The sequence below is a fragment of the Lepidochelys olivacea genome (assembly GCF_965140295.1).
Source record: "Lepidochelys olivacea isolate rLepOli2 genome assembly, chromosome: 17".
Classification (NCBI taxonomy): Eukaryota; Metazoa; Chordata; order Testudines; family Cheloniidae; genus Lepidochelys; species Lepidochelys olivacea.
The window spans coordinates 19864840-19883570 of NC_140427.1; the positions used below are offsets into that span (position 1 = coordinate 19864840).

At 56.3% G+C, this 18731-nt stretch overlaps 1 protein-coding gene across 1 annotated transcript; it reads left to right on the plus strand.

The window, feature by feature from the left end:
• The first annotated feature begins 2727 nt into the window (after positions 1-2727).
• Positions 2728-18256, plus strand: TMEM120A (transmembrane protein 120A). Its single transcript, XM_084650955.1, has 12 exons — positions 2728-2865; positions 8871-8989; positions 9478-9594; positions 10971-11030; positions 11744-11839; positions 13108-13197; positions 13731-13796; positions 14086-14147; positions 14516-14608; positions 15530-15594; positions 16163-16231; positions 16786-18256. The coding sequence occupies exons 1-12, from the start codon at positions 2791-2793 to the stop codon at positions 16897-16899; spliced, it is 1026 nt and encodes a 341-aa protein (XP_084507081.1). The 5' UTR covers positions 2728-2790; the 3' UTR covers positions 16900-18256.
• Positions 18257-18731: the final 475 nt, after the last annotated feature.

Consider the following 18731-nt stretch of genomic DNA (forward strand, 5'->3'; position numbering starts at 1 on the left):
CAGCCTCAGTAACTCTAGCCTGGGACAGAATTACTCAACCTTGACATTCTTGCTAATGAATTTAGACAACTAACTACTTCTGAGTGCTGAAATGTGTATGCTTTGTGGGAACTGGGTGACCAGAAATAAGCACCGGTGCTGTAAATCGCAATCAGAGGTAGATTTTCTGTACGAATGTCTTTTCACTGCAGTGAGATCTATAAATGGGTTTATCAGTTTTGTACTTAGTTTCAGATTTAGTTGGGGATTGGTCCTGTTTTGAGCAGGGGGTTGGACTAGATGACTTCCTGAGGTCCCTTCCAACCCGGAGATTCTACGATTCTGTGATTCAGAACCATTATTTTTTAAGAAAATACTATGTACTTATGTCGCACCTTATGGTCCAGATCTTCAGCTGATGTGTATCAGCAGAACTCCATTGACTTCCAGGGAATTATGCCAGTTTACACCAGCTGAGGATCTGCCTTTATTTCCCAGGATGTCAGAGCAATTTATAAAGGTGGATCTCATTCTACCCGTTTTGCATATGGGGAAGCAGAAGCACAGAGTGATTTGACTTGTTTAATTGAGTGAGGGTATGGCTACACCGGAGTTAAACACCCATGGCTGGCCCATGTCAGCTGACTTGGGCTCATGGCACTTGGGCTGCAGGGCTGTTTAACTGTGGTGTAGACTTTCGGGTTCGGGCTGTAGTCTGGGCTCTGGGACCCTCCCCCCTCACTGGGCCCCAGAACTCCGACTCTACATCTACAGAACAGTTTTACAGCACCACAGCCTGAGCCAGCCCAAGTCAGCTGACACAGGCCAGCTGCAGAGGTTTAATTGCTGTTTATATCCTCAGTGACAGGTGCAACTAGGACTCAGGCTTGCTGACTTCCAGTTCCAAGCGCTAACCACTTGGTGGCACTTCTCAATAAAGGACTTACTTACAATTCTTTCCTTAATGGGCCACAAGGCTTGTGCAGTCTTCCAATTTGTTCTGTAGCAAATGTATAGACTTTTCAAAGGGGCCCCAGGGAGTTAGGCACTCATCTCACATTGTATTGCAATGGCATTTGGATACCTAACTCTCTTAGACTCCTTTGAATATTCCAGCCCTTGCATCCGACAAAGTGGGTATTCACCCACGAAAGCTTATGCTTCAGTACGTCTGTTAGTCTATAAGGTGCCACAAGACTCTTTGCCGCTTTTACAGATCCAGACTAACACGGCTACCCCTCTGATAATACTTGCATTAGTATCTCAGATGTACTGATTTCAATGTCCCTCCAGAAGGATCTCCAGAAGTGAGCGCTGTGTGCAGTGCTGAAGGCTCGTGCCGATTTACAATGAAAGGGCAAACAGTCGATGAAGTTAGCCCCCTAAGAGGAAAATAAGCAAGGAATGAACAGATCCTCACAAACACTGCACAAAGATTTCCTCACATTAAAAAATATAACTCTAATCTAACAAGAACATCAAAATAACACACTGGGGGGCGCTGAAGATGGACTTCCCGGTATTGCAGATGTAGCCACAGCCACAAGGAAAACAACAGTGAAAAGAAAGAAGGCAGATGATGGAGGAGGAATACAAAAATCCCCAGCAGGCTTGGAGGAAGAGGGGAAGAATCTAGACCATGTGCCCTATAAAGTGATGATGATTTTGTTGATTTGAAATCAATGGGAGTTAGGTGCCTAAATACATGTGAGGATCTGGGCCTCAAACATGGTGGCAATAAGCGTGGTATAAGGGACCAGGCCAAAGCCCATTGAGATCAATGGGAAGATACACCCCCATCCAAGCTGCTCCCCCAGGTCACCTCCAACACCCCCCCCCCAGGGCTGCTCCCCCAGGTGACCACCTGACACCGCCCAGGACTGCTCCCCCAGGTCACCCCTGACACCACCCCCAGGTCACCCCCTGACAGCGCCCCCAGGGGTGCTCCCCCAGGTCACCCCCCAGCACCCAGGGCTGCTCCCCCAGATCACCCCTGACACTGCCCCCAGGTCACTCCCCGCCACCGCCCCCAGGGGTGCTCCCCCAGGTCACCCCCCAGCACACAGGGCTGCTCCCCCAGGTCACCCCCCAGCACCCAGGGCTGTTCCCCCAGGTCACCCCTGACACAACCCCCAGGTCACCCCCCGACAGCGCCCCCAGGGGTGCTCCCCCAGGTCACCCCCCAGCACCCAGGGCTGCTCCCCCAGGTCACCCCTGACACAACCCCCAGGTCACCCCCCGACAGCGCCCCCAGGGGTGCTCCCCCAGGTCACCCCCCCGGGCTCCTCCCCCAGGCCACCCCTGACACCACCCCCAGGTCACCCCCCGACAGCGCCCCCAGGGGTGCTCCCCTAGGTCACCCCCCCCGGGCTCCTCCCCCAGGTCACCCCTGACACCACCCCCAGGTCACCCCCCAGCACCCAGGGGTGCTCCCCCAGGTCACCCCCCAGCACCCAGGGCTGCTCCCCCAGGTCACCCCTGACACCACCCCCAGGTCACCCCCCGACAGCGCCCCCAGGGGTGCTCCCCCAGGTCACCCCCCCCGGGCTCCTCCCCCAGGCCACCCCCCGACACCGCCCCCATCCCGGCTGTTGCTGCCGCCACCTTCCCCGCCCCCCACCGTCGCGTGGCGCTCCAAAGCACCGCTCCCGAGCGCCGATTGGTTGTGACGTCCGGATGACGCTCTCAGGACGCCCTGGACGATTGGCCGCGGCGGGTCCCGGAAGCGCCCCCCCCCCCCCCCCCCGGAGGCCGCGGAGAGCGGAGCGGCGCTGCCGGGTCCTGCCGCTCCGTGACCCCGCCGGCGCCGCCATGAGCCTCCGCGCCTCGGTCAGCGAGTGTCTGCGGGACTGGGAGGAGCTGCAGGGCGGCTTCCAGCACGTGCAGGTGCCGGGGCAGGGGGAGCTGGGGGGGCGGATGGCAGGCGCCGGGGGGCAGGTGCCGGGGGAGGGGCAGGAGCTGGGGGGGGCAGCAGGTGCCGGGGAGCTGTGGGGGAGGGGCAGGTGCTGGGGGGGGGAGCGGCAGGCGCTGGGGAGCTGCGGGGAGGAGCGGTGGGTATTGGGGAGGGGCAGGCGGGGGGGGTGGCAGGGTGCGGGTGGGGAGTAGCAGGCGCCGGGGAGCTTGGGGGGGGAGCAGCAGGAGCAGGCGCCGGGGAGCTTGGGGGGGGGGAGCAGGCGCCGGGGAGCTTGGGGGGGGGGAGCAGGCGCCGGGGAGCTTGGGGGGGGGAGCAGGAGCCGGGGAGCTTGGGGGGGAGGGGCAGGAGCGGGGGGGGGGGAGCAGCAGGAGCAGGCGCCGGGGAGCTTGGGGGGGGAGGGGCAGGCACTGGTGAGCTGGGGGGGGATGTGCCAGATACTGGGGAGCTATGGGGGGGCAGGTACCAGGGAGCTGGGGGGGGCATGTGCCAGATACTGGGGAGCTATGGCGGGGGCAGGTCCCGGGGGCAGGCGCTGGGGAGCTATGGGGGTACCACAGTGCCTGTCTCCAGGGCTGGGGCTCCCCCACTGTCAGGGCTGGGCTGGGAGCACTATCTCACTGCTGCCCAGCTCTGGGCTCCACGCTGCAGGCCCAGCAGGCCGGGGGCAAGGAGACCAGAGCGAGGCCTCTCCCTGGAGGCGGCAGCAGGTGCATGTGAGAAGCAGCCACTGGGCCCCAGCAGCCTCTCCACACTCTGGGGGCTTCACAAAGCTGCTTCGAACCTGCCCCCTCAGTAAGACACTGACAACCCACCCCGACGCGCACCCTGGGACGCAAGCTGTGACTCGCCTGCCGAGAACCCCGCGATTGTGGCGGTGAAGTTGGCTAGCATGCCTCGCTGCCACCCACAGCCTCTCAACCGTGCCCTGCGTGTCCCTGCGAAATGCTGACCCTTGCTCTGTGCCCACAAGGGTGGTACACCCAAGCTCTGGTGGGAAGAGGGGGACATACATCTTGGAGTTGAGGACCCTCCACTAAAAATACCCTGCCAGCCCCCCCCAGTTCCAGGGGACTCCAGCACTTCCACTGATCACAACCGTTGTGCTGTGTGGGGGCAGAGGCCGTAAGGCAACCAGATCACCAACAATTAACAGCTTCATGGGAAATTCCCGCCCCTCTCCCCCACCTTACAGGCCCCTCAGTGGGCAGTCATACAGGCCATGGAGTGCTGGTATGATGTGGCACTGCCTTTGGAGATGCATTCATCCAGTCCTGTATTGTTCAGGGTGGATGTGATACACGAGTAACTGCTGATTTTAGAATATCTCTAGTCTCCTTTATTTGTATGTTGCCAAAGGTTCTTGCCTCAACAGGTCTAAACATTTGCAAAAGAACTTTCTTAAAACAACAATCTGTAATCTCTGGCTCTGGAGGAAAGCAGATAGTCAAGGCATGCAAGAGTGGCCATTTTGAGCATCTATTCTCATTTATTTTTATGTCCAATATTAATCATTCTACCTCAGTAGTCACCCATATATAAATGCATAGTGAGAACTGGTCCTGCTGTGGCCAGTCAAGCTTCTAGTCTGGAAGGAATTTTTATCTTGACTTTATTCATGCTGTGGCAGGGAGATGTGGGGGGAATGGTGGCCTTTAATGGAAGTATAAGGCTGCTGAGTGAATTGTGACCCAGTGATCCTTATCTAGTGTCAAAACACACACTGGAGGTGTGATCTCAGGCAAGGGTAGAAGAAAAAAGAATAGAGGTGAAATAGCAGAGAACCATGCAGTCCCCATGTTGTATCCCTGTCTGTGATAAGCAAGAGGTTTTAATTGCTGCTAAGCTTATCATTCAATAACTGAGTCTACCATGTTTCGCTGTCAGTTTCTCTCATGTACACTTTGTCAGTCAGTGATCAGTGGAGTGTTGGTGACCTTTCCGTTCACACTTCCTTTGCTATGTCTCTCCTGCTTTGTCACATACTGGCTATCTGCTGTCCTTGACAATCAGGACAAAACAGTCTCATTGGCTGGGGAAGCTCTCGTGTGTGTTTGGGCCGAGCTGTTTGGGATTTACATCTCTTGTGGATGCAGCTGGAAAGGAAACAATCATTTTAAGGTCTCTTTCGGAAGTCTGTTGTCTGTGGACAGGTTCAAAGATGCATCTGTTTTACTGGTAGGCTCCCTGCCTCTTGACTATTTTCCTTTTGGTAAATGATTGAATGCTTTAATGTGTTCACTGTGGAGTGAATATACTACAGTGTGTTTGTCCGCCTGCCTGGTGTGATTTACATGACAGTATGTGTAGTATATGTTCTTCTCCAAAGCATTTTGTGATCTACTTGGTATGAATACACTTTAACTCCCCTCCTCTCCACTTGGTTCTTGTACTTGGGTGGTTCCTGTGTCAGTTAGATCCAAGACCTACTGGTGACATGCTTTAGGGGAGAAGATTCCTCTGTCCATGTCCTTTTGATGGAGACCAAGGATACAGAGTATGCTCAGGACAGCTTTTCTTCACCGGCTCCCCTCAGATGCTGATGGCTTTTTCCCTCTTGGGACAGTCTGTGAAATTCCTAATCAGTCACTCTAGCGGCCTTGCAGAACAAGATTTATTAATACGAGAAAGAGATCAGATTCAAAGGGGGCGTCTCAAAGTCATCTAAGTGATGCAGCACCAAGTCCTGCTTTTAGAAATCCCACCCCAGAACAGCAAAGCCAGCTTGCATGGCATATGTAGCGCCGCGTTCTACAAGAGGGACGTGTGGTATAATGGATAGAACGCTAGACGAGGACTTGGGAGACCTGGCCTCAGTTTTGTCTCAGCTGCAGGCTACCTGTGTGTCCTGGGGTACGTCGCTGTGTCCTGTGCGAAATGGGGTAAAATTTCCTTGCCTCACACCTAGTAGTTATACCAAATAGTAGAGGAAAGGGCATATTTAGACCCTTATACTGAAAGGTATGTTATCTATTTTAGGGCCGTATATGGCCCCTGTCACTCTAAAAGATTAGGAGGTGCTCAGATACTAATCTTCAGCACCCCTGTGAGGTAGGGAAGTACCACTTCACAGATGGCAAACTGAGGCACCGCGAGACCAAGTGACTTGCCCAAGGCCACACACAAGTCTGTGGCGTAGCAGGGAACTGAACCTGAGCCTCCCAAGACCTAGCTAGTGCCTAACCCTTAGGACCATCCTGCTCCTTTAATAGTTGAGATTAGTGACCGTAAAAATTTGCTTCTGCTGTGACTCCATGGATGAGTTAGACATTGTGCCTCCTGCTAGGAATCCCCAGTGCAAAGTGCAGTGAACCTTGCCACAGATTACCCAATGTTTCCGTTCCCTGGCGAGGCACACAGGGCTGCTGTCAGTGGAGCTGTACGTTGTTACACCAGGACTCAGCTTGTCCCGGAGCTGCGGCCACAGATGACTAACCACTATCAGGGCTGTGACTTCAGATGGGGCATCCGTTGCTGAGGACTAGGGAAGGGGTTACGCTCTAGGGAGACGCTCAGCCTCGGGGAAGGGGACACACTAGGCATCGGTGAAGGTCTTTTGAGTGCCCCTGCGTGGAAAGCTGTGGGTGTCCTGGCTCAGAAACAGCCGCCTCTGGTACTGTCAGTGGTTCCTAGATGTCTGGCTGTTGATGCATCTGCTTGAATGACTGCAGTTCTTGCCAAGTACTGTGTTCACGGAGGCTTTTACAGCTGCTCCGAACTTCTGAGTGTCGTGCCCAGTAATTTATGGGTGGCCAAGTCCCATTAACACACACCCAGCAGAGTACATGGGAGTTCTCTAGGAGTTAGTCATAGAGTCAGGGGTTTTCCAGCCCCACTGGTGGTTGTTTATGCATATTCCCATTCAGCGGCTCACTGCCGGAGCCTAGGGGGAGGAAGCTGCTCAGAGAAGTGGGATTCCAGTAGCTCTGCAGAAATCAGGGTGCTTGGCATGGGTTACAGCCAGGAATGAACTGTTGCAAACTTTCCCGTGCAGTTACAGCAATTTACCTCTACCCTACCCCACCCCCCAGCGTTCCAAGACCAGAGACTCTCAAGCACAAACTGCCTGGTGGTCTCTTGATTGGGGCAAATAGGGGCACCTGAGCGAGACCAGCCACCTCGTTTCACTGGTGTCTCAAGACGTGCTGGACTCCAAGCCCCCTGGTTCTGATTTACCAAGAGCATCTGTGTGCCTCTCCCCAGAAGGGTTAAGTGAAATGTACCAGAGTTGCTGTGTGAAGGGTTGAGGAGGCAGAGTGAGAAATGATGTAATCTGCTCTCATCCCCCACCCGCACAATATAAGGGACAGTCTTGTTCTTGGGAAAGCGACCTGCTCTTGAGAGACCTATCCTTGTTTTGCTCTTGATTTGGCCAATTTGTGAAAAGCAGGCAAAGATCTAATCTAACATCTTAACAGCTTCAGTTCCTTCCTCTTACCTGCTACAAGCAATGGGCTCAAGAACATGCTGTTTAAGAAGCAACTTGCGAGACGACAGCTCTCAAATATTCCACAGCGCGCTCAAAGCTGGTCTGCTTGCACCACAGTGTGCAAATTAAAAGCCTGCAAATTTAAATTGGGTGGCGAATTGTTTTCAGCAAAGTAGAACTAACCTGCGGGACTCCCTGCTGCAGGACACAGATAAAAGTAATTAAAAAGATAGTGGCTAGAACACTGGGCTAGAGCTCAGACTTTGGTTGTGTTCCCAGTTCTGCCACTGACCTGCTGGGTGACCTTGGCCAAGTCATTGCGCTGCTCCGTGCCTCAGTTTCCCCAACTGTAAATGAGGATAATGATACTGACCAACTTCCTAAAGCATTTTGAGAGCTACTGGTAAAAGCTGTAGATTGGCTTGAGATTCTAGATCTTCAACTGAAGGTCCACTATAAGACTAATTGTGAGCTCAGCTTTAATTCTCTAGTTGAAGGTGCTATTCTGAATTGTTCATCAATGTCAAACATGTAGCATCTCTCAGCAGACTTTCAAAAGAAGGGTAAGCGTTGATGTGGCAAGGGCTACCACTGAGTTCCTAAACATAAAACAAGGCAGGGCAGCATTTCAAAGACCATCCGTCCCAGGCTGCAGGACATAACCTCTGATCACCAGCTGGGGGAAGGTAGGGGCTCCTTCCTCCCGCAGGCTGTCAGTCAACACGGTACGGGACCAGTCGATGTTACAGGGACACCTTCCCCTGAACCATCTGCCACAGTTGGAGGCTGGATGCTGGGCTCTTCACGGACGCCTGGTCTATAGGGCGGCTTTTAGTTCAGCAGCTTCCCCTCTGTCACAGACAGGTCCCAGCTGTGCGCACTTCCTCCCCGGCTGGGTGGGAGGCTGCTGGTAAATGCTGAGTCAGCTGGCCCTGGCTGGCTCCCCGGGCCTGGAAGCGAAATGGCAGCGTGGGGCAGGGAGATGCCCTAGGTCACCCGGCAGGTCGGTGGCAGGCTGGGAACAGAAGCCAAGGTCCGAGGCCAAGTCTAGGCTTTAGCTGGAGGTGGCTCCTTGCCAACTACTTGCTCTCGGCAATGAGGAGCAATGGAACACAATGGGCAAGCTTATGCCATCCGAACAGCACCCCCTACGGGGTGGGGAGGGGGCAGGGGTGTGAGAGACCGTCTCTAAGGGAAGCTGAATCCCAGTTTGGGACTGAAGGGGGCGGGGGGTGAGATGCTTGGCTCTGGGCTCACTTCCCACTGCTTGTAGAGGCTGCATCAGGCCAGGGAAGCAAACCCCGCTTCTCCGGCCTCCAAGCATTTACCCAGTGAGTTTCCAGCCCCAAACGGAGGGGCAAATACACTTCCCAAGCGGATGCCACGAGTTGGCGGTGGAGCCGGGGATAGTTCTCAAAGGTCCTGCCTCCTGTTCCTCTGCTTGAATCCCCAGCCCACCCTCCCGCTCACACCTGCAGCCTCCTGGAGAATTAAACAGGCTCCCAGCTGAGGCACCTGGGCTCACCGCTGATCTGTCCTTTCCATTGCCAGGAGGCCCATAAGCTGTACAAGCAGAAGCTCGAAGAACTAACCAAGCTGCAGGATGGGATCTCCAGTTCCATTGCAAGGCAGAAGAAGCGGCTGAAGGAGCTGTCTCTTGCCTTCAAAAGGTAAGGAGTTACGTAGGACGACATAAGGAGATCCTTGCGGAACCCTGGTTGGAGGGAGCGTGGGAGCCTAGCGAGCAGCATTCCTATACCGTGGGGTGCTGATGGGGGGAGGAATGGTTTGGAGTAGGTGAACCATGGCGGCGGAGTAGGATGAAGGGTCTGTTGTTTCTCTCATACCCTCCTTTCCTTTCTCCAGTCGTTCCTTCATCCCTTGCCCACATTAAACATCAGCTCCCCACGCTGACTTCCTAGGCTTTGAAAATTGGTGGATGCTTGTTCATGCTGGTTTACACCCTGCTTCCTCTTAGCCTAGGTCCCATTCAGAAACTCGGGGGCAGACCCAGGGATTAGCTCCCAGATTTCATCCCTCAGTTAGTTCTGAATTAATCTCTCATTTCCTGCTGTCGCGCTGTCCTGCAGTGGGACAATGTCACGCAGCTGCAGCTGGTGGTCCTTTTTGTCAGACCAAATCACATTCCTTTCCCCAGCTGCAAGTCCTCGATAACCGCCGAACAGGAAGAGTCCATCCGGGAGATCCAGAGCCTCATCAAAGAGAGGCAGAGCATCTTCTTTGAAATGGAGGCATATTTGCCAAAGAAGAATGGGTAAGAAGCCGTCCCATGGTCTTGGGGTCTTAGCCAGCAGTAAAAGGACTGAAGCTATTGACTTCTATACAGCCGTTACCAGAGATTGCTTGGGTTACCAGCCAAAAACTGCCCAGACTCTAGCAGGATGTCAGTGAGAGACCTGATACGCAGCTGGTGCAAGTTAATTTCTCATCGCTTCTTCTCAATCCCCGTCCTCCTGATTCAGTTTCCAAGCCCCCATTTCCACCGGGCTCGGGAAAACCTCAGAGTAACCAGCCAGAGACCGATTAGGCTAGGGGCCTTGGCACAGTGTGTTGCCAATTCAGAGCAGAGTATAACCCCTGGGGCTGGCTGCTTGGAGCAGCAGTGTCTTTGGACACCGCTGGCTTGACGCTCGCTCTCCAGTGTGCACTGGTGTTGTCCCGTGACCAGCAGGCCAACCTCCCGCTGGCTGAGCAAGAGGCCCATTAGTGGGGTGTTTGAACAGATGTTTATTCTAGGGTCACAGTCTCTCCTTAATGCAGTAAAGTGTGTGGGGGGGGTGGGAACAGTGACAAATGCTGCTTAGTATCGCTGGTTAGGAAGGTGAGAGCCCGGGGGTGGAGTTAAGGTCCCACGCGAGATGTTTCGGGTGTGTTACCAGGCAGCGGAGCACAGGGCTGCCTGCGTTCCTGGTTCCCCCGCACAGCATCTGCAATGTGCTGCTAAGCAGGGAGCCTTCCATTCAGCAGTTACTCTGCAGGCTGGCAGAGCGGCAGTAACCATCGCAGTCCTGGGGCGGGAACGGCCCCATATTTTGCCTGATGTGATGTGCAGGGTTCCTGTCTCCATACCCCGCTTGTGCTAATGGCTGCCATTAGTGACTTTCCTAAATCCTCCTGCCATTGACTTGGTTGTGACAGCAGCGGCCCCGATTTGGTCCAGAGTTCTCGTCCCCAGCAAGGGCTGCCCGCGGACCCTCGTGAGCACTGGTGGGGAGGTCCTAGGGGGCACAGGTTCTGCACTTGGCCATACTTATCCAGACTGCTGCGGGTGCCCGAGGCAGCCTTGGGCAGAAGCCACCTTCCGCTGTGCTAATGACAGACCTGTGGCTGTGTCCTTGACAAGTGGAAAATGGATGGGTGCCTGTCCCAGCCGGTGTTCCCACCAAGGGACCGACAGATGAATGAATCAGCCTACGTACGTCTGTGCTGAGCGTGAGCGTAGTAATGCTCGGCGTTCAGGCCTGTACAATGCCTGTGCGTGATAGCCACGCAGCAGGAGCCCTTTCAATCTCGGATGCAAGTCCGGCCACTGTCCCGGCAGTGCAGCTGGCTCCCCGCCCCAGTGGGCAGGAGGGGGAGTGCTGTACACCTCCTGCGTATGTTCTCACTTCTCCTTCTGTTCTCTTCTAGGCTGTACCTGAGTCTGGTGCTTGGGAACGTGAATGTGACTCTACTCAGCAAGCAGGCTAAGTAATGCCCCTCTGCTATCCGTCTGTTTGCGGCCGCTTATGGGCAGTAGAATTCCCTTTGCTCTTGGAGAGGCGGGACGTCTTCTGCCAGCGCGTGAGCGTGTCTGGCCGTGACCCTGGCCAAGCTGAGCTGCAGTGCTGAGCACTGACGGGCACTCTTCCCCGTCCCAGCATCCGCAGAGACCCTCTTCCGCCAGCAGACTGATTGTCACGCTGACCCTCCCCAGGGCTGGGTTTAGGACACTCCCTTCCCTAGAGTTAACCTCTGACACCTGACCTTCTCTTGCATGTTCTTACAACTGTCCTGCCTCTGGCAGGGGTCTTTCGGTCAAGCCTTGATGGGAGATGTACTGGGAAAACGCAGGTTTGTTAGTGGTTCAGTAGGTGGCATTCTTCCCTCCCCGTTAGGGTTGGTGGGTTGGGGCTGGTGTAAGGACAGGTGGAGCCTCTGGCAGCACAGAGACCCCTTATGCCATGTTGGGACATAATCCAAGACTTGCTCAACCAAGAGCCCCAGCACCCTTCCCTACAGCATCGTGGGTCTCCTGACCGAGACCCAGTAGCTCACAGTCCAAGCTGGTACGGCCGCAGGGTCGCTCAGGTTTACCCGGTTGCTCTTTGTAACTCCGGGAGATGGCCCTTGTCCACTGATCGTTGCCTGAAGACTGGGCTTATTCTCCGCACACCATGACCCTTCGCTGTGCTTCCCTGCAGGTTTGCTTATAAAGATGAGTACGAGAAGTTCAAGCTCTACCTCACCATCATCCTGCTCATCATCTCCTTCTCCTGCAGGTTCCTTCTCAACTCCAGGTGAGTCTGTAGCGAGATGCTCACTAAGCCATGTGGGCAGCCTTACAACAGAGACCATTTCCTGGGCTGAAAGCAGGGTCTGCTAACAGACTGCTTAGGTGAGGTGCATGGGGCTCACGTGGAAGGTGCCGGGTTGAGTAGCTTCTGACTCAGGCTGCCATCCCCGAATGATGGGAACCAAACTGCAGACTGGTGCCTCTATAGGATCCTGCAAAGACTGTGGGGCTACAATAGGATTGCTGGAGGTAACAAGATCTTGAGCTGAAACATTCCCCTGGTGGGCTGGAGATGGGATCCTGGACAACGGACTGGAAAGGGGACGGTCACGTCTCCCCAGCTTGGATCCGGTTTGCAGGCATGCAGTGTGTCTGTTGCTAGCCCACTGGGTTCTGATGTGGTTGAGGCTGGCCGGCCATGGGGAACGGTACCCACCTGGGGGAGCAATCCAGGTGCTGAACAAGGCACCTCCACAAGTTGCCACCCCACAGTAGGGTGGGATTTTCCTGGTGTCTGTTCTGCAGTAAATTTCCATCTCATTAAAGGCGTGAGGGATGTAGCATCCAAGGGGTAGCATGGCTGGACCGGGTCAAAGATCTGTAACTGGCTCGGGAATCAGGACTCTCCAAATAGCTGGTGACCCTTTTGCATGCTCACACCCTGGCCAGTCGGTGTCGCTGTACCTGTCTCAGCACCTGGGTTAACATGAGAGGCTTCCACTCCTCTCGGTGTGGCTGGAGCAGCTCCCCACTGAAATAACTGCACACTTGGAAATGCCCATTCGGGGGTGCGCTCAGACCCCTGGCTTCTCAAAAGTGTGCTCCTGTCTTTATTCCAGAGCCACACCACTGCTTTCAAGTCCTTCCCAAAGAGCTTGACCTTATGTGAGCAGGTTAGGCTGTTTCCGTGCCACTCTTACATTCCTTGCACTTGTTTCCTGCGTCCTGCCACGCCGCACCCCTAGAGGCTATCCCAGAGCTTGCCTCTCAGCAGCATGCGGGTCAGGAGTGGGAATGCACCAGAGAGCTTGCATTGCGTTGCATCCCTGCCTCCCTGCGGCGCTGATGTGGCTGTTCCCAGCAGTTCCGTGGTAGCGGAAGCTGTTTAGTGATCCAGACACTCAGCCCCAAGCTGTTGCTCTGCACGTGGGCTGAACGCTCCTGCAGGGGGGCGTTCAGAGTCGCCCTGCAGTGATGTCTGGCTGGTCCCCGGTGGAGCCGCAGAGACGCTGCTCTGCTCCCCCTCTTCACCGTCCGCTTTGTGTGTGACAGGGTGACGGACGCTGTCTTTAACTTCCTGCTGGTCTGGTACTACTGTACCCTTACCATCCGCGAGTGCATCTTAATCACCAACGGGTCCAGGTGAGCAGGGTCCCGCCCTCCCATCCCACAGCTGAACCCATCTGAGCCCTGTGTCCCCAGCCTTGCCAAGGAGGGGCAGCACACAGGCTAAGCAGACCAACGCCTGCCTGCTGCATTAGCCTCTGCTCCTAGAGCTGCCCCGAGCTCCAGGGGAGCGGGCGAAAGACCCCCCCACTCGGGGTCGCCTCTGCTAACTGGGAGAACAGCTTGCTCAGTATTGTGAAGCACTCCCCGGGGGGGGGGGGGGTCAGCGGTGTCTGGGATGGGGCCATGGGAGGAGAACCAACAGCTTCAGGGGTAGCTGTTCCAGCAGCCTGGCTCGCTGATTACAGCCTGGGCACGGCAGTCACTGCTTCGTGCCAAGCTGAGCATCTGCCCTGGCCCTGTTTTCTGCCCGCTCCTTGTGAGCAGGGGGGGAACTGATGGCCTGTCTCCTCTGGCTGGAGGGGCCAGCCTGGCCCTCACCTCCCTTGCAAACCTAGCCCCACCTGTGTGGGAGTCTAAGTCTGTCTCCCTCTTCTCTGATCCCCCAGAATCAAAGGCTGGTGGGTTTTCCATCACTACGTCTCTACCTTCCTCTCAGGCGTCATGCTGACTTGGTGAGTCTCCATCTCTGCCCGTCGCTGTGGATCCTGCATCATCCTGCCCTCTCCTCCCTGGTTCGCAGTTGGGTCACGATGAGTTAGAGGACAGATTTCACCTGGGCGGGCTCTTGCCAGCCTCCCCCTAAATTGGGTCCCTGCAGCCCTTGGGGCCTCAAAGGGAGTAGCCAGGGGATGGGGCTGTGGGACACAGGCAGATAAAACCCATGGAGCAGGCTGATGCCAGCAGGGCTCTCCCTACACGGTAATGCGCTGAGCATCCCCAGCCATCTCTTCTCTCCCGCAGGCCAGACGGGCTCATGTACCAGATGTTCCGAAACCAGTTCCTCTCCTTCTCCATGTATCAGAGTGAGTGTCCCTGTGTGGGCGGGGAGCAAGCCTGGGTGCTGGGCTTTGGAAACCAGGGCTGCTTGGAACCGCCCAGCGGGAGCCCCCAGAGCAGCGGGCTGGCGGCTGCGTCCCTCTCCTGTTGGCCTGTTTCAGCCATGCCCTCTGGGTCCACAGCGCTTACAGGGGGATTCTTTGATGGGCCGGCAGGGGCAATGAGACTGTTTCTCCTCCCTGGCGCTCCGCAGGCTCAGGAAGCGGTGACGGAGCACTGGCCTGGCCTGCGTAGGGCACTGCCCGGAGCTGGGAGGGCCTGTTGCAGGCCAGTGGATTGCACGCTGGCAGTTGGGCAGGAATCTCCCCTCCCTGAAGCTCTCCTCTCCTCGCAGGCTTTGTGCAGTTCCTCCAGTATTACTACCAGAGCGGGTGCCTGTACCGGCTGAGGGCCCTGGGGGAGAGGCACAACATGGATCTCACCGTGGGTAAGTTGCTTCCCGTCTTCCTGCCAGTGGCCAAAGCCGAAACAGAGCCCGCTGCCGCCTGCCCAGGCGGGAAGCTGCAATCTACCTCCCAGCTGGCTGTCGTAGCAGCAGAGACGCTGGCTTGGAAACGATCAGGCCCCGACCCTGACTTCGTGCCCGTGGGGCAGCTTGGCCCATCCTCAAACTCAGTGCAGCCCGTCGGCCATCTGAGGGCCGGAGCAGCCCTGCTGCTCTCGCCCTGAGGCGCCTGTTGGTGTTCCCCTCGCTGGCGTTACGGCACAGCAGACTGGGAGCATGGGCTGGGTCATCCCGCAAATGTCTGCCTCACTTGGGGCCACTGGGCATGTTTCTCTAGGGTACCTGGCTCGGTCGCTCTCCAGCTGGACTACACCTCCTACGCACCGAGTGCGAGGAGGGCACGCCTCAGAGGGGTCCCTGGCAGTTGTGCATCAAGGGAGATGTAGTCCGGCCAGAGGTCCCAGCCCAGAGAGGCGAAAGGGAGTGCAGACCCTCTGGACTACAATTCCCATGAGGCTCTGGCACCAGTTGGAGTGGGAAGATTTTGGTTCCTTTTAAAATTTTCTGCAATCAAGTTTTCTTGTAGATAGAAACTTTTGAGCCGCCTTACTGTTAACCCGCAGCATGCCACACGCACCCCTCCTTGCTTTCCAGCACTCTTCCCTGGCTCTCTAAGATGCTGCTCACCCAATAAAGGCCGTCTCCTACAGCGGGCGGCCCTGCCTGGAAGCTAGCGCCTCTCTCGGGGCTGTGGGATCCTTTAGGACACCAGGGTTGTCCCTGATGTCTGTGTCCCTTGTGTGTCCAAGGCTGCATGGCTCTTGGGGCTGGCTGAATCCAGCCCCGTACTCACAGCTGTAAGGCACGGAGTTCTAAGGCCCCCTTCATGTCCTGTCTCTGCAGAGGGCTTCCAGTCGTGGATGTGGAGGGGCCTTACTTTCTTGCTGCCGTTCCTCTTCTTTGGCCAGGTGAGAACGCACCGTCTGCCAGGGGCGGCTCTCTGCCTGTTGGCAAGGGGGCTGTGCCGCCCAGAAAGCACTGCTGTAAAGGATCGGGGATTCTCAGGGGTTTAGCAGCGCTCACTCCTAATTCCATCAGCCTTGGAGACAGATGAGAGGGAAGGGGCACGAACGCCATGGGCTAGCGTGCTACCGCCCAGGTGCCAGGGGAGGAGAGATTCCAGGCCGCGTTAGTGCGAGCAGAGTGCCTGGGAGATGCTGGCGTCTGGCAGGTGCAGGAAGCTGGGGAGCGGGACGGCCCCTCCGGCTGGAGATGTGCATAAAACAAGGCTCCTTAAATACTTAAACCAGCATCTCTGCTGAGCAGCACCTGCTCTTGCCTAGTGAGTTGGGCTTTTCAGAGGCAGAGCTACCCCAGATCCCAGTGATGTTCAGGAAGAGCTGCCAAGTGCCTCAGGCTAGGTATTTGGGTAGCAGGAGGCAAGGCCCATGGCGCTGGCCTGGGACACGTCCACGCTGGGGACCATCTTACATGAGTCTCTGTGAAAACCGTCCCTTAACCCTGTGTCTCCTTCAGTTCTGGCAGCTTTACAACGCGGTCACCCTCTTCCGTCTGGTCAGACATCCGCAGTGCAAGGAATGGCAGGTGAGCGAGCGACCCAGGCGAAGGGAGCATGGAGGGTGAGGTGGTGGAGCAGGGAAGTGAGATGATGCCTTGGAAACTGCCGCCCCCGGGCCCCCCTCACTGCCAGCCTTTCTCCTCCCAGCAAGATGCCCAGGCAAGAGAGAAATTACTTTGTGTGTGGTGGGTGCAGCCATTCTGCTGTGTAAGGATCACAGATTCTGGCAATTTCCTCTCCTCATTCACTGCCTGCTGCCGACTTAGCTGGGGCATGTGCAGTCTGGTCGCCAGGCTTCCTCCCTCCCCTTAGGGGGGTCAGAACAGGGGTGAAGGGCCCACCTGTGCCCTCAGCACAGGGAGCTCAGGTCTAGTCCCTCCCCCCGTGCTGAGGCAGGAATATGTCCACATGCAGCAGCCAAGCCATATGCAGAGAGGTCTGAGCCAGGCTGCAGGGAAGAGACAGAGCAGTGTGATGGATGGGCCGTGGCCCCTCTCGCTGGCCACGGAGATCCCAGCTCAATACCCCTCTTGGGCTCCTGCTGGTGGGTTAATTCTAGTGTCTCCTGTCAAACTCTCAGGTTCTCATGTGCGGGCTCCCCTTCTTTGTGCTCTTCGCGGGGAATTTCACCACCACCCTGCGGGTCGTCCACCAGAAATTCCAGAACCAGAAGCAAGACGCGAAGGCCAAGTGAGAAGAGGAGCTGATGCTGAGATGGGGGGGGGGGGTGTCTCGCTCTCTCCAACCTCCCCCCCCCATCTCCTAGCCATAGTCCAGGCTTTGCTATCCGACTCTCCTCCTCACCCCTTGAACACGTGCCCGTTCCTCAGAGGCAGGCCTGTGCAGCCAACCTCCGGGGAATGTGTGTGATCCAGTAAACCAGGCTGCTGAAGTCCAATGCACCTGACTGGTGTGAGGCTCCCTCCCAATCCTGGCCCCAGGAAATGCTGCCTTTAGTTGGAGCCGCTGCACACCTGCTGCGATGCAGGAGGATGGGAGCAATCTCCCCTGAGGGCACTGTGGCCAGCCAGGCAGTCATTGTCCCGCTCTGCCCCCGCCCCTTTGCTCCAGAATTGGGGTGACTAGGGCAATTACTCCAGACCCACCTGTGCTCAGCTCTGATGTTAATGTGACCCCTTTCTTAGGGGTCAGGCCAAACCACTACCATGAATACCCAGCTCGCTCCAAGTAACCTGGGAACTGAATTCCCCCAGTTACAGCTGGTGGGGCAAAGCCTCTTTCCTTTTTTTCCAAAGCTTCTGCTCTGAACACTCCTGTGTGGACAGCTGGGCCTGAGGGGGAGGGAGCAACCCCCAGCCCTGACCTTATTCCCAGCTCCCCTTCCCATGGACCGTGCTGCTGAGACACAAGGGGTGAACGGCTCAGCAACCATCCCCTTTGCATGGAAACGGGCTCCTTATTGGTGCCGAGTCCCCAGTGGAAGTGCTCCGGCTGCGGGAACCAGGCTCTCCCAGCCCCATCGTGGGAGCAGATTCCCTAAGGCCTGGCTCTTCCGTAAATCTCCTTCGAGTGATGGAGAAAACATGCTTTGTAACTGTTCTGACCTCTTTACTACAGAGGTGGCGGCTGGTCTTCAGCCCAGGGCTGCTCTGCATCCTCTCTGCTCCAGCAGGATGCTTTAAGGGCATCCTGGAACTGCTGCAGCCTAATGCCCCAGCCTCCCCTTCCACACAAACACCCTCCCAAATCAATTCATTGGGCAGCAGAAGCAGAGTGAGGGAAGAGATGCCAAAAACCATACAGGACACAGTGTGTGTGTGTAGCTGGTGCTAGAAAGTAGCTTGAGGACTTGAGCTCTGACTTCCTAGCCAGCAGGTTCCCTGGACTGGTCTCCCACCTCCTTGCTGGAGCAGCTGTCCTTGGCTGGCTTGTGATCTGCTGGGGGAAGTCTGATCAGCTAACGAGCTTTGGTTCTGCGGATGACATGTCACGGTGGGAATTGTCGTACCTGTATTAATGTCTGTGCCTCCTTTGACAGGAAGTTCATCCAAAATAAAGGGAGGAAGGGGGCCATCCCTTCCTGTGATGGAGCTGTCTCTGACCCCAACCACTCTTAATCCACTGGCGGGGTAGTTCCAGGCTGGGGGGAGGAGATGTTGTTTCAAAGGAAGGAAGAGGCTTGGGGGAGCCCTGTCCATTCTCACTGCCTCTGCCCAGAGCTCTGTTGCTGAGGGGTAACTCGGCAGGGGTAAGTGTTGCTTAGGTTTACACCTCCCCCCTACCCCCCCAGCATGAAATATAGACTGGGCAAGGGGAAGACGCCCTGCCAGGGGAGGGCTCTGTGCAAAGCTAGTGTTGTTCAAGCTAGCCCAGGTGTAACTGCCCCACGTGCAGCCTTAGGGCCAGTCCCCCTTTCCTTCGGACGGGGGAAGTTACGTGGTTTGGTCTTGCCCTTAGTGTTAATCATACTGCTGAACACGTGACTCGCTGCAAGTACACGGTTGTTTTCCATCAGCGCTCCCCTGGAGGCCTGTTTGGAAAGAAAGCGGAGCTCTGAGCCAGCCT